General features: G+C 44.8%; 1 protein-coding gene across 1 annotated transcript in view; it reads right to left on the reverse strand.

The window, feature by feature from the left end:
* Positions 1-4084: 4084 nt before the first annotated feature.
* ITPRID1 (ITPR interacting domain containing 1) overlaps positions 4085-14871 on the reverse strand; it is a 70457-nt gene continuing 59670 nt past the window's right edge. Inside the window, 5 exon segments of the mRNA XM_043507124.1 lie at positions 4085-4111; positions 4792-4833; positions 4835-5131; positions 13061-13169; positions 14450-14577. Coding sequence (XP_043363059.1) covers positions 4085-4111; positions 4792-4833; positions 4835-5131; positions 13061-13169; positions 14450-14577 — 603 coding nt within the window.

Consider the following 14871-nt stretch of genomic DNA (forward strand, 5'->3'; position numbering starts at 1 on the left):
GCTCTTTTGAGTTGTAATTGAAAAGGTCAAGAAGTTCATGTATCAACCATGACTGGATAAAAGGGCTCGGAGTACAGGCAGGGGTGTGGGCTCTGGCTGGGGTTGTGGGCTTTGGGAAGGGGCCAGAGATGAGGGGGCTCTGGGCTGGAACAGGGGGTTGAGGTGCAGGGGGGAGGAGGTGTGAGGGCGGAGGAGGTGTGAGGGCTCTGGACTGGGGGAAGGGGTGCAGGCTCTGGGGTGGGTCCAGGGTGCAGGAGGGGGCTCAGAGCTTGGGATGCAGGCTTTGGGAGGAATTTGGTACAGGAGGCGACAGCAGGGTGTTGGGATGTGGGAGGGTGTACAGGTTACCCCAGCTCTCAGGAAGTGGCCACCAGGTCCCTTCAGCCCCTAGGAGCATGGGCACCCAGGGAGAAGGCCATACACTACGCTTGCGCCCACAGGTGCTGCCTCTGCAGCTCCCATTGGTTGTGGTTTCCAGCCAATGGGAGCTGCAGAGCTAACACTAGGGGTAGGGCAGCACACGGCGCCATCCTCATCACGCATGTTCCTAGGAGCCGCAAGGCTCCTGTGCGAGGCTGGGGGGGGTCACTTCTTGTCTGAGCCCTTGCTGCCCCCTCCTGTGTGAAGTGGGGGGTCACTGCTAGCCCGAGCCCTCCCTGCAGCCCCCCCATGTGAGGCTGGGGGGGGTTGCTGTTTGCCCAAGCCCTGCCTGCCCTGTTCCCTCCCCTGCATGACACTAGGATCACGTCTCCCCCAGCCCTTCCTGCTGCTGCCCCCTCTGCCACTCGAGGCTGGGGTCACGGCTCACTCGAACTCTTCCCTCCCCATGTAAAGCTGGGGGGGGGGGTCGCTGCTTCCCCCAGTCCTGCCTGCCCCATCCCCCCTTCCACCTCAGGCTGGGGTTGCTGCTCATCCAACCCCTACCTGGCCCCTGCATGAGGGTGGGGGGCATCACTGCTCATCCAAGCCCTGCCCATTTTCTCCCCCCCCCCCCGCCCCACCCATGGAAGACTGGCTTTGCTGCTTGCCCAAGCTCTGCCTACGCCTCCCCTCCCCCCTGTAAAACGTGGGAAGCAGCTCTTCTGAACCCTGCCTGTCTGCCTCTCCCGCGCAAGGCTGGGGGTGACAGCTCAGACGAGCCATGCCTCTCCCACCCTCTGAGGCTGGGGGCTGCAGCTCACCTGAGTCCAGCCTGCTCCGTCCCCTCCCCCTCACTGGACTGGGTTCATGTATCCTCACAGCTCTGCCTCCCCCCCGCATGGTGCTGGCATCACCACTCCCCTCACATTCCTCTGCGCCACATCCCGCTTTTTTGACAATAATGGGCATTTGGCCTGTTTGCTTTTGCCAGCTGATGAAGTCAGCAAGAGCAAATGGGACAACTGCTGCCTTTGCAAAAAAGTTGGGATGACCGGGACAGGGCTTAAAAAAAGGACTGTCCTGGCCAAAACGGGACAGATCCTCACCCTCAGAGGGTGGAACATATAAGTGCAAAGTAGAAAGAGATGAGTGAGGGGAGCACACCAGACATTTTAAAGGGGGTTGCTGTGACAGGTTACTCCTGCCTACTAACTGGCAGGTGAAATTCACCCCTGTGCCGAGGGCTACAAGTCCCTCTTACGCCTTCAAATAGGGTGTAAGTGGTGCACAGGTCCCATTGCTGGCCATCTGCAGAGGGGTGCATTTCACCCTACAATGGTAGCGCTTAAATAAACACCCCATTAACTTGTTGAGGCTTTTGCTTAAGCCAATGACAGCCTTGCCCTGCTTGCTTGTTACCCTGTGCACTGTAAGTGGACAGAAATGGTTTTTTACTACCATTCAGCACTTAATTTTACTGCTGAGCAAGTGATGCCTTCACTTGCACTTCCACTGGGGAAAGACTTGAAAGATGAAGGCCTAAATGACACAAACACACCTTCACAGCATTAAACAAATGGTTAGATGTCTGGCAATCCTTGTAGATGTAAAGCAGTAAGCTAAAAAATACCATGTCTCTAATATTGAACACTTTATGTATTGCCATCGCATACGCAGCTGGTAGAACCAGAGGTGCCGGTGAGGTTATACATGCTTTCCAAGCTAATAGATTATGTGTCTAGATCAAAGCCCTGTGTACTCCACAGCAAACTGGACCAGAATGCTGAGGCAATGGCCCTGGATCCTGCAGCCTTCTTGGGTTCTGCCGTTTTTTTTTTACAGTAGTTTCAGTTATATTATTTTAAAACTGGTTTCTATGAATTAAATATGAAAATGACTAATACAATCAGTACAATACTCACTGTGTTATATTTTGGTATTCAATTCAATCTACATTGTATGCTGTCCACACATTGCTGCAGATTTCTATAGCGACGATCGATACATCCATCATAGAAGTTGTCAGGGGGAAGATGGAGGTTTTACTGGCTGGATAGGGAAAGTGTGGGAGGAAGTTTGGGGTTGAGGATTAATGTTCAAGTCCAATGACCAGCAGTTAATACCTTTCCAAGTTATTGTCTCAGGCTGGGTGCAGGTACAGGAAGACAGTGCAGCATCAGTTTACTTGGTTCACATTTCCAGGATTTTCTTCACAACTATGAGGGCTCAACTGTTTTTTTTAAATGACAGCATACAATCTGGAGTCTAATACTGTGCCAAATGATAGGCAAAAGGCCTGTAGTAAATTCTATGATCACAGAACAGCACAATACATGGCACACTCATCAAGATAACTCCTTAAAATGGTTTCCTTTCAGGGCAGTCTTTCAATGCAAAAATATATAGAATGCCCTGCTGCAAATGATAGCTGTTTCATTCTGTTTTTGTAAAGCCTCAGATACTTTAAAGTGTTTGTTGTAGGAAGAAGTCATAATTATTTTTTTAAAAAAGTCCACAGTTGTCAGTCTTCCATCAATCTCTTTGTTCTGCTATGTGATTACTGAAAATTTTGGAACGATTTCTTCAGCTGGCAAAAAGAAAAATACGTCTTAGTCTTTATGTAATTAAAAACTAGTAATCAACTAAAAACTAGTTTCTAAATAACTAAACAGTCTTAGTCTTTAAATATCTGGTATAAAGGAACACAATACATTACATGAAATCTTTAATTGCTTGTTTGGTTCTGTAAGCCAGGGGCTTCATTCTTGGAAATGATTTGATAATTCTGCTGTACCTATAAATCAGGGCCAACTCCTGTGTGTAAAACTGGTAAGAGAGTAGGGTTGCCAACCTTCTAATAGCACAAAACCGAACACCCTTGCCCCATCCCCTTCTCTGAGGCCCCACCCCTGCTCATTCCATTTCCCCACCCTCTATCACTCGCTCTTCCCCACACTCACTCACTTGCTCATTTTTACCGGGCTGAGGTAGGGGATTGGGGTACAGGAGGTGGGGTGAAGGCTCAGGCTGGTGGTGCAGACTCCGGGTGAGGCCAGAAATGAGGGGTTCAGGGTGCAAGAGAATGGGGGGTGAGGTCTCCGGCTGGGGGGTGCAGGCACTGCGGTGGGCCTGGGAATGAGGCGTTTGGGGTGTGGGAGAGGGCTCTGGGCTGGGACAGGGGATTAGAGTGTGGAGGAGTGAGGTCTCCAGCCAGGGGTGTGGTGTCTCGGGTGGGGCTGAGGATGAGGTGTTTGGGGTGAAGGAGAAGTGCACGCTACCTCCGTGCACTGGCGCTGTCCGATTCCCAGCCAATAGGAACTGCAGAGCTGGCGCATGGGGTAGGGGCAGTGCATGGAGCCTCCCTGGCCGCCCCTGTGCTTTGGAGCCAGTGGGACGTGTTGCTGCTGCCGGGAGCCCGCAGAGCCAGGTAGGGAGCCTGCCAGTACCGCCAACCGGACTTTTAATGGCCCGGTCAGTGGTGCTGACCAGAGCCGCCAGGGTCTCTTTTTGACAGATGTTCTGGTCGAAAACCAGACTCCTGGCAACCCTAAAAGTGAGAAGAATGAAATCCACTGACTTCACTGAGGCTTACATGAAGAATTTGGCTCCAGCTATTTGCTTAAGAGAGGGTCCAGCCCTAAAGATTTGGTTCCATACTCTTAAGTGGAAAAGTAATAGACCATGATGATTACCCATCTGACTTTTTAGCTAGACCACGTTCTAGTTAATCTCTTTTACTAAGTTTTTGTATCTGAACAATAAAGAAAAAAAATCTGTTTCTTATTGATGGTGAAACTGTAAGAGCAGATCAGTCAAAAAGTGATCATTTTCACTTTTACACAAAACCGGTGAAACCCTAAATTAACCAATTTATTTGGGCATAAGCTTTCATGGGTAAAAAGAAACCACTTCTTTAGATGCATCATGATGCTTATGCTTATGCCCAATTAAATCTGTTAATCCTTAAGGTGCCACTGAACTCCTAGTTGTTTTTGTGGATATAGACTAACACAGCTACCCCTGTGATACCTAAATTCACTACCTTTGCTGTCCATGTAAAATAGTTCAAGTTGTTTTGAAGACTAATGCTACCTGTTAATTTCACACAGTTTGGTATAGATCTCAACCAATCACACTCGGAGTTCTAGACTGACAAGGCATTGCTGATGTCACATAATAATACTGCCCTCATTACCATGAGTGACCGGTGCAGTTTGAGAATGCTTCCCTGCCCTTTGTCTGTCCTGGCTATTTACATTGTAAGCTATTTAGAGCAGAAACTATAGCTTGGTAGGGGTATGTACAACACCTAGCACAAAGGGGCCCTTGGTTGGGCCTCTTGCCACTGCTGTAATAAATACAATTGTAATCTCGTGTCAGCATGTTCTGACATTAGAATATGCAAGCAACCAGAATAAAATGAATACTTACACTCTGTAGAAAAGCCTTAAAGTCAATTTTTGGCTGGGGGGGGACCTTTTATTTCCTTTTTACTGGTGGGGAGTTCCTGTGGGTCTAGCTCTGCTGTTGCCATAGCAGGAAACTGCATCTCTGGTGTTCCTGGCATTGAGGCTGATGGAGTTGATGGGAATGTTTCACTTCTGCTCAGACATCTTGGAACTACTGTTTTTGAGCACCCAGCTCTAGGCTGCATAGTGTCAGCAGCATCTGGAACAACTTGTTTATTCTGAGCATTTCTTTCTTCCTGCCAGTCAGGGAGTGCAAGCTCTGAAAACAGATGGGATTGGTCTCCTAGTAATTGGTCCAGCTGCTGCAGAGAAAATAGGGAAGACATGCATATTGTAGTAATAAAGAATTATAAAAGGTATCAGACAGTGATACACGGGAGAGGTTATGAAGCATGTCCACTTCTTATTCTTGGTCAAAAAAAACTAAGTATAATTTGGCAGTTGAGATGCTGCTGTGAAAAGGATTCAGTAATAAATTTCAATCCCATGTTCTCATTTCAGTAACATAAATTTCAATCCCATTTTACTGTGATTGACTGACACATTTGCCTTAGTACAACCGCCCCCCCCCGCCCAAACAGACCTCTGTGGCTGTGTATGGCAGCCCTGGATTGAAAAGGATGTATTTTAACAAATTGCGGCCCAGATTCACCAGTGTGTGCCATGCAGGCACTGCAAAGTGAATGGACTCAATCTGGAAATGGCTAATGGAGAATTCCTGTTGTGGAGGAGAAAGCTGGTGGAGATGTTGAGGCAGGCACAGAGAGCTGCTTTGTCAATTCAACTGTTCTTCCTCAGCTACTGTAAGTGACACTAGAACCAGGTAGAGCAGTCCTGGGGAGATACAACTCTGGTGGCCATCTCTCTACTTTGCACTAAATGAAGATGGGGCTTCCTTCTCCCCTGTCCCCAATCTGAGTTGTGTTTTAGGGCTTGTCCACAGGGGAAAATGGCAAGCACAGCTATAGCACAATAAGTACTCCTCTACAACAGGGATTCCCAAACTGGGGGTCGGGACCCCTGAGGGGTTATTACATGCGGGGTTGCGAGCTGTCAGCCTCCACCCCAAACCCTGCTTTGCCTCCAGCATTTATAATGGTGTTAAATATACTTAAAGGCCTTTTTAACTTATAAGGGGGAGGTCGCACTCAGAGGCTTGCTATGTGAAAGGGGTCACCAGTACAAAAGTTTGAGAACCACTGCTGTACAGAAACTCCCCACGTGAACACTCTATTCCACCATAAAAGTGACTTTATCAGAGTAAATATTCCAAAATAAAGTCATTTTTATCATTACTGGGCTCTAGTCAATTTCCCTGCATAGATAAGTCCTTAGGGAGGCAACATAGGCTAGAAAAGAAGGATGGTTCAGTGATTAGGGCATTAGCTATAGACTTGGGAGAACAAAGTTCAGTTCCCAGGTCTGTCAGAGACTTCTTGTGTTATCTTGGGCAAATCACTTGAGAAGAAATTCATAAAGGTATTTAAGTGCCAACTCCCATTGAAATCAATGGCATTAGATGCCTAATACCTTTGAGAATTCTACTCCTAGTCTCTCTGTGCCTCAGTTTCCCATAGGGTTAATAGATTGACATAGGAAGGGAACTGGTAGTGGGGAATTCCCAGATGAAACTCAGCATCATCCATGCCTGAAAAGCTATTGGACTTTGTGGTCTGAGCCAAGTGGTAGACAGGGAACCCTGGTACTAAAACTGCCAGGAACTTGGAAAAGGTCTGAACTTATTCAAGGAGTGGTGCCAAATAAGGAGGTGCTGGGTATTGTGAGGATGTGTGGGGCTTGAAAAGAAATAGGAAGTAAACCCAGAGTTCCAATGGTCTCTACCCAGGCCAGGCATTGAATGAAAGAATGGTGTTGGCTATTCTGGGGCCTTTGTCCATTACATCCCAAGGGAATAAATATGTACTTGTAGTGGCTGAGTGTTTTTCAAAGTGTGCAGAACCATATCCCCTTCCAGATCAGGAAGCTCAGATGGTAGCATTTGTCAAGAGGTTTGTATACTACCATAGACACATGCCTCAGCCCCTGCATGCTGATCCGGGAAGAAATGTTGAATTCCCTTTGTTCAAAAGATGTGTATGACCTTTGGGAGATCCACAAAACCTGTACTACACCTCATCACCCCCAATCTGATAGGTTAGTTCAATGATTCAACCACACGTGTGTTGTTATGCTGCCCTCTATGATTGAAAACAATCAAAGAGAGTGGGATGAGCTTTTCCCCTATGTTAGGATGGCCTAGTGAAGCAGTCCAGGCATCTACAGGATATACACCCTATATGATGTTATTTGGTAGAAGATCTGCCTGCCTGTTGAATACATATCTGGGGTAGAAGTACTGGAAGAGTTAGAACATTAGCATACTAAGTCAAACCAATGGTCCACCTAGCCCTGTATCCTGTCTCCAACAGAGGCCACTACAAGAAGTTCAGGGGAAGTGTACACAACAGGATAATTCTGGAGACATCCAGCTGGCTTCCCCTCTGGGTTTTTGGCAGTCTGAGGTTTTGGGTCACCTCAAGTATGGGGTTACAGCCCCGTCCATCTTGGCTAATAGCCATTGATGGACATATCCTCCGCTGCCTATCTAGTTCGTTTTTAAATCCAGTTATACTTTTGGCCAACACAAAATCCTATGGCAATGAGTTCCGTGGGCTACTTGTAAATTTCCTTTTGTTTGTATTATATCTGCTGCCTATTTATTTAATCAGGTGACCCCTTTTTCTATTGTGGGAAAGGGTGAATAACACTTCTCTATTCACTTTTTCCATACCATTCATGATAGTATAGACTTCTATCATATCCCCCGCTCCTTTAGTCATCTCTTTTCTATGCTGAACAGCCCTAATCTTTTTAGTCTGTCCTTGTCTGGAAGCTGTCCCATATACTTGATCATCTTTGTTGCCCTTCTCTAAATCTTTTCTAGTTCCACTATATCCTTTTTTGAGATGGGGAGACCAGAGCTGAGCACAGTATTCAGGGTGTGGGAGCACCATGGATTTATATAGGAAGATTATGATACTTTCTGTCTTATTTTTTCTCTTTCCTCATAGTTCCTAACATGGTTAGGCTTTTTGACTGCTGTTATACATTGAGCTGAAGTTTTTGGAGAAAACAAGTTTAGCAATCCATCCAAGTATGTCACACAGGTAGCAGGATACTTGAGTTCTGTGAACCAGACTGTGAAGAGGAATCAGGCTATGGCCACACAAAGACAGAAAGAATACTACAATGTCTGGGGTCACCAGAGAGGTGTAAGAGCTAAGAGACTCGGTGTGGGTATGAGACCAGACTATAAGGAAGGGGCAGGCTCTAAAATTACTCAGAAAGCTTAATGGTCCCTTTTACAGGCATCAGGAAATTGTCTGGTGTGCTACGTGAGCTGTCTGGGGAGCCAGGTTAATAAACTTTTGTGGCACATTACAACCAGTTGAAGCCCTCTGTGAATTCAGGGCAGGGACACTGAGCCCACACAGGAGCCCTGGGTGACCACCCAACCTCAGGCAAAATACTCTCAGGACTGCTGTATTGCAGCTCCCCTGCAGTTCCTACACACAAGGAATGTTCCTGAGTCAGAAAGCCTAGAGTGGGTACCTTGGCCTGATGAAGATCGTGAGTGTGAGCAAACCCTCAAGGTGGTGTCATGGTAGGGCTCAGCAGGGGGGCATGCCCAAGACTCACCCCAGCCACCAGTCTCAGAATCCCAGGGCAGACCAGAGCAGGTGCACAGACTTTTTGAAGTAGCTTCAGCAGGATGCGGAGGCACACCATTTTACAAGGTGGGGCCACCTAATGTGAACAGCTACATCATGGGAGTCAATGGCCTAGAGGGGCAAAACACTGGAGGATTCCATGACAGTGGGGAGAAGCTGGAGGGACTTGCCATCCTGACAGTAGCATGTGTTTTGGGGGTTTTTCATAGATTCATAGATACTAAGGTCAGAAGGGACCATTCTGATCATCTAGTCCGACCTCCTGCACAACGCAGGCCACAGAATCTCACCCACCCACTCCTATGAAAAACCTCACCTATGTCTGAGCTATTGAAGTCCTCAAATCATGGTTTAAAGACTTCAAGGAGCAGAGAATCCTCCCTCAAGTGACCCGTGCCCCATGCTACAGAGGAAGGTGAAAAACCTCCAAGGCCTCTCCAATCTGCCCTGGAGGAAAATCCCTTCCCGACCCAAATATGGCGATCAGCTAAACCCTGAGCATATGGGCAAGATTCACCAGCCAGATACTACAGAAAATTCTTTCCTGGGTAACTCAGATCCCATCCATCTAATATCCAATCTCAGGGGATTAGGCCTATTTACCCTGAATATTTAAAGATCAATTAATTACCAAAATCACATTATCCCATCATACCATCTCCTCCATAAACTTATCCAGTAGAATCTTAAAGCCAGATAGATCTTTTGCTCCCACTGCTTCCCTTAAAGGCTATTCCAAAACTTCACTCCTCTGATGGTTAGAAACCTTCATCTAATTTCAAGTCTAAACTTCCTGGTGGCCAGTTTATACCCATTTGTTCTTGTGTCCACATTGATGCTGAGCTTAAATAATTCCTCTCCCTCTCCTGTATTTATCCCTCTGATATATTTATAGAGAGCAATCATATCTCCCCTCAACCTTCTTTTAATTAGGCTAAACAAGCCAAGCTCCTTGAGTCTCCTTTCATAAGACAAGTTTTCCATTCCTCGCATCATCCTAGTAGACCTTCTCTGTACCTGCTCCAGTTTGAATTCATCCTTTTTAAACATGGGAGACCAGAACTGCACACAGTATTCTAGGTGAGGTCTCATCAGTGCCTTGTATAACGGTACTAAAACCTCCTTATCCCTACTGGAAATGCCTCTCCTAATACATCCCAAAATTGCATTCACTTTTTTCACAGCCATATCACATTGGCAGCTCATAGTCATCCTATGATCAACCAATACTCCAAGGTCCTTCTCCTCTTCCGTTACTTCTAATTGATGCGTTCCCAGCTTATAACTAAAATTCTTGTTATTAATCCCTAAATGCATAACCTTACACTTCTCACTATTAAATTTCATCCTAATACTATTACTCCAGTTTACAAGGTCATCCAGATCCTCCTGTATAATATCCCAACCCTCTCTGAATTGGCAATACCTCCCAGCTTTGTATCATCTGCAAACTTTATTAGCACACTCCCACTTTTTGTGCCAAGATCAGTAATAAAAAGATTAAATAAGATTGGTCCCAAAACCGATCCCTGAGGAACTCGATTGGTAACCTCCCTCCAACCTGACAGTTCGCCTTTCAGTAGGACCCATTGCAGTCTCCCCTTTAACCAATTCCTTATCCACCTTTTGATGTTCATATTGATCCCCATCTTCTCCAATTTAACTAATAATTCCCCATGTGGCACGGTATCAAACGCCTTACTGAAATTTAGGTAAATTAGATCCACTGCGTTTCCTTTATCTAAAAAATCTGTTACTTTTTCAAAAAAGGAGATCAGGTTGGTTTGGCATGATCTACCCTTTGTAAAACCATGTTGTAGTTTGTCCCATTTACCATTGACTTCAATGTCCTTAACTAATTTCTCCTTCAATATTTTTTCCAGGACCTTGCATACTACAGCTGTCAAACTAACTGGCTTGTAGTTACCCGGATCACTTTTTTTCCCTTTCTTAAAAATAGGAACTATATTAGCAATTCTCCAATCATTCGGTACAACTCCTGAGTTTACAGATTCATTAAAAATTCTTGCTAATGGGCTTGCAATTTCAGGTGCCAATTCCTTTAATATTCTTGGATGAAGATTATCTGGGCCCCCCCGATTTAGTCCCATTAAGCTGTTTCAGTTTTGCTTCTACCTTGGATATGGTAATATCTACCTCCATATCCTCATTCCCATTTGTCATGCTACCATTATCCCTAAGATCCTCTTTAGCCTTATTAAAGACTGAGGCAAAGTATTTGTTTAGATATTGGGCCATGCCTAGATTATCTTTAACTTCCACTCCATCCTCAGTGTTTAGTGGCCCCACTTCTTCTTTCTTAGTTTTCTTCCTATTTATATGGCTATAGAACCTTTTACTATTTGTTTTAATTCCCTTTGCAAGGTCCAACTCGACTCGACTTTTAGCCTGTCTCACTTTATCCCTACCTGTTCTGACCTCAATAAGGTAGCTTTCCTTGCTGATCCCTCCCATCTTCCACTCCCTGTATGCTTTCTGCTTCTTCTTAATCACCTCTCTAAGATGCCTGCTCATCCAGCTTGGTCTACAACTCCTGCCTATGAATTTTTTCCCCTTTCTTGGGATACAGGCTTCCGATAGCTTCTGCAGCTTTGATTTAAAGTAATCCCAGGCCTCCTCTACCTTTAGATCCATAAATTCTTCAGTCCAATCCACTTCCCTAACTAATTTCCTTAATTTTTGAAAGTCAGCCCTTTTGAAATCAAAAATCCTAGTTGCAGATTTATTTTTGTTAATCCTTCCGTTCAGTTTGAACTAATTAGCTCATGGTCACTTGAGCCAAGATTATCCCCTACAACCATTTCTTCTATGAGGTCCTCGCTACTCACCAAAATTAAATCTAAAATGGCATCCCCTCTAGTCGGTTCAGCAACTACTTGATGAAGGAATCCATCAGCTATCGCATGTAGGGGTGACGGAGAGAGTTCTGTGGGAGGAGGAAGGACTGTGTTGCTCTTGGCGCAGGTGTGAATGAGCCCAAAAACAGGACTGTCAGAGATGGCTAGACTGGAACTGGTGATGAGCACTGGGGACTCAGGGTTGTCATATCCTGAGGATGGGGGAAGGCTGAGTAGCCACGGAGCAGCAAATCCCACAAGGCCAGAGGCCCAGACTGAGCAGCTACTTCTCCAGGCTAGTGGCATCCCAGCTCTATGGGCACCCCTGGTGGGAATGGAGGGCTCAAGTGCATGAGTGTGGGGTCAAGGTTTTGGGCACCTGCGGAGGTAGGGGAAGGGATGGTGCTATTATCTCACTTGTTGTTGAATTCCCTTCAGTCCCCCATCCCCTTTCAGCCCATGGGTCTGTACTCATCCCCTGGCCTAATTAAATGGTCTCAGAACTCTGTGTGCACCTGGGCATTTTTGTGGCAGGGGTTTCCAGATCCATGTAAGCAAAGCAGGTCTATGCCTGACCTGAAGAGAAACAGGTGCAGACATGCTACCTTTGGACATCTACCAGGTCCTGTGTCTAGCACAGAGAAGGGGGTAGGTGGGTTGGTACAATGCTTTATAGCAGCAACCGTTACTTAATGGGGCTGACAATTATGCTTAATGGGGATACCCTTCAAATAATTTAGGAGCACTTAAATCTTTTTTGGGTTTTAATCTCATGCTGGCTCTAGTTATTGCTTAAACAACAGCTTTCAGTCGCTCCATAGCTACGATACATTTTTTGTGTACATCAACTGTTTCACTACTGACTGCTCCTGGCAGTTGTTTTACTTCTTTCATATTAACTGCAGATGATGGGTATCCATGCCAGATGAATCCTTACTGCACCTACCAGCCATGTTAATTTTTGCAGGCACTTATCAGCCTTCAGTAATTGAAAATTTCTACACTGTGAAGTTAGTATCAAAATGGTTGTTTTGTCTGTATACTTACATGACTGCAAGTCATGCAGCAATTCTATAACTGCAGGGGTTGATTTGGAGGAAAGCTGATATTTTTGGTTGTAAAAATCACAAATGGCAAGAAACAAGTGATCAGTTGGAGAGCTGACAAATTATAAAGTTGGACGTAGCTGTTCACATTTAGGTGCCATCTGCTGGCTTATTACATATAAAATGGAGTTAACGTTTTTTAGACTTTGAAAGAGCAACAATGTAGCCAACACCAATAGTAATTATGAGTGTATCCAGGGTTTGAAGCACCTTGAGGTCCTGGTTTTCAGAAGGTTGAACCTCAGCATTTTCTGAAAATCAAACCCCTTTAAGGAGTCATAAGTTGGGCACCTAAAAACTGAAGTGCCTGGAATCACTAGTCCCTTTTTTAAAGTCTTGACCCAAGGTTGTACCAGATGACACAATTTAACCTTGTTTGTTTGGCCATATGCTCAACTCTCAGCAAATGCATGTGGAAGCCACAGAAAGCAACCACTCACTGTGACATTGCACCAGTAAAGGCAATAGGATAAAGACTCTTTAAACTAGATTCCTTTTTCCTGTGTTTCAGAAGAATAGCTGCTTGTAAAACGTACCATCAGCATTCCCTCCCTAACCTGGCGAGCTCGATCATTCAGCTGGAATTCCAGTTCAGAAACCTCACGAACAGCTTGACGTAATACCTGCAGTTGTCTTTTTTTCTCCCTGTAGTAGAGAGCAGAAAAAAACAATCAGGTGAATAGTGATGCTCCACAAAGCATCCATTTCTTATGCAATTAATAAAGTGTTGTTTCATACACAGTACCACAAAACATTCTGCAGTCTAAATAATAACCTAACAATACTAATGCCAGATAGTTCCTTTTCTCCATTGCACTATGTAGGCCACAGAACTCTGAATAAAACTGAATTCATGTGTGAGTCACAGGCCCAACTGTAAAGTCCTTCCTTTCTCTTCTAACTTTTCTGTATATTAATTCATAGGAAATAACCATTCAGTCATACAAAAACAGTCCTGGGCACTAGTTCTCACTGCAGACAACCCAACTAAACAGATTTGGAGCTAGCCATTTTGAGTTACGACAATACAAAAAAACAAAAACAAAACAACCGAGCAAAAAAAGACATACCTTCCGGCCCCTACCCGCCACTTCAAAGTGCTCTTCATTCAAAAATGCCTTGTTTGATTAACTGCTTTCTTTCCCCAAACTACCCTCCTCTGCCAAGCGACTGCACATGAAAAATTTCAGCCAGAAACAAGTTTTATTAGAAGGAAAGACTTTTTTTTTAAAATTAGGTGGATAATGGAGACTGTATTACAATCTTGATGATGGTGTTACCACTATGATTCGAATACAGTACTTCCTTTTGTTATGGCCCAATCTGTATAATGTCCTCCTCATCAACCCCTGCCCTGCCCCCACAAATGTTCATCTGGAAAGCTGAGTTCAAAATAAATGAGATCTATTGCAAATTATGCCTGTATTTCCATTGTATTTTAAGTCATTTTAAACTAAAATAGACCATATTTTTAATTCTAATGTTTCTGAACATGAAATTAATGGAGACAAGTCATACTTTTTGATGGACACAATTACATAAAAAGTCTTTTTCACTTGCAGGGTGGGCACAATACATGCACAATACCCATGATGGCAACTTCATGATTGGGGATGTCATACTCATGAGGAATCCCAGCCACTGAGTCTGAGAAGTATCAAAGAGAGTGTACGTTTGTTGGTACATATTATAAATCCCTTATGTACACCTAACCTTAATGCAGCACTATGGGTTGGATAAATGGATAGTAATAAAGTAATAAAGAACAATTGAACACTGACTTCTGTGTTACACAGTAAAAGTGTTAAGTCTGAGAGTTGGCACATAGAGCAAGATGCTCTGCACACGCACTCAGGGTATAGCTGGTCCAAAATGTTGCTTTTTTAATGACCATAATGTGTGTGTTGCTGTAGTGATGTAATTACCTTCCTTCAAATGACATAGCACTGGAAAAAAGATCCTGTTGCTCCATCAGGTGCTGCTCAATCTCATCTAGCTTCTCCCGGAAACTCTTGCAAGAACTCTTCATAGCTTCTATTTCATTAATGGTGCACTACGAAGAAGAACAAGAAGAGTGACTACTTCATTACCTTCCTTTTAATATTTGTCATACTGACAGCCCAGGAGGCAGCAGTCCTATCTCCACAGAACAGGTACGTCAAAAGCAGGTTTGTCAGACAGTCATAGGTACAAGCTCCCAGATAACAAGTGAGATGACTTCTGAAGACTATAAATGAGCAGCTCTTCTTTCTTAAGTCACGTAGGCCTCCCCTTAAAGTCAATGGAAATTTTGCCCTTGCCTTCAAGGGAGACAGGATGTTGCCCATAGTTTTGATACAATGGGTCA

This window comes from Dermochelys coriacea, chromosome 2 (genome assembly GCF_009764565.3).
Source record: "Dermochelys coriacea isolate rDerCor1 chromosome 2, rDerCor1.pri.v4, whole genome shotgun sequence".
Taxonomy (NCBI): Eukaryota; Metazoa; Chordata; order Testudines; family Dermochelyidae; genus Dermochelys; species Dermochelys coriacea.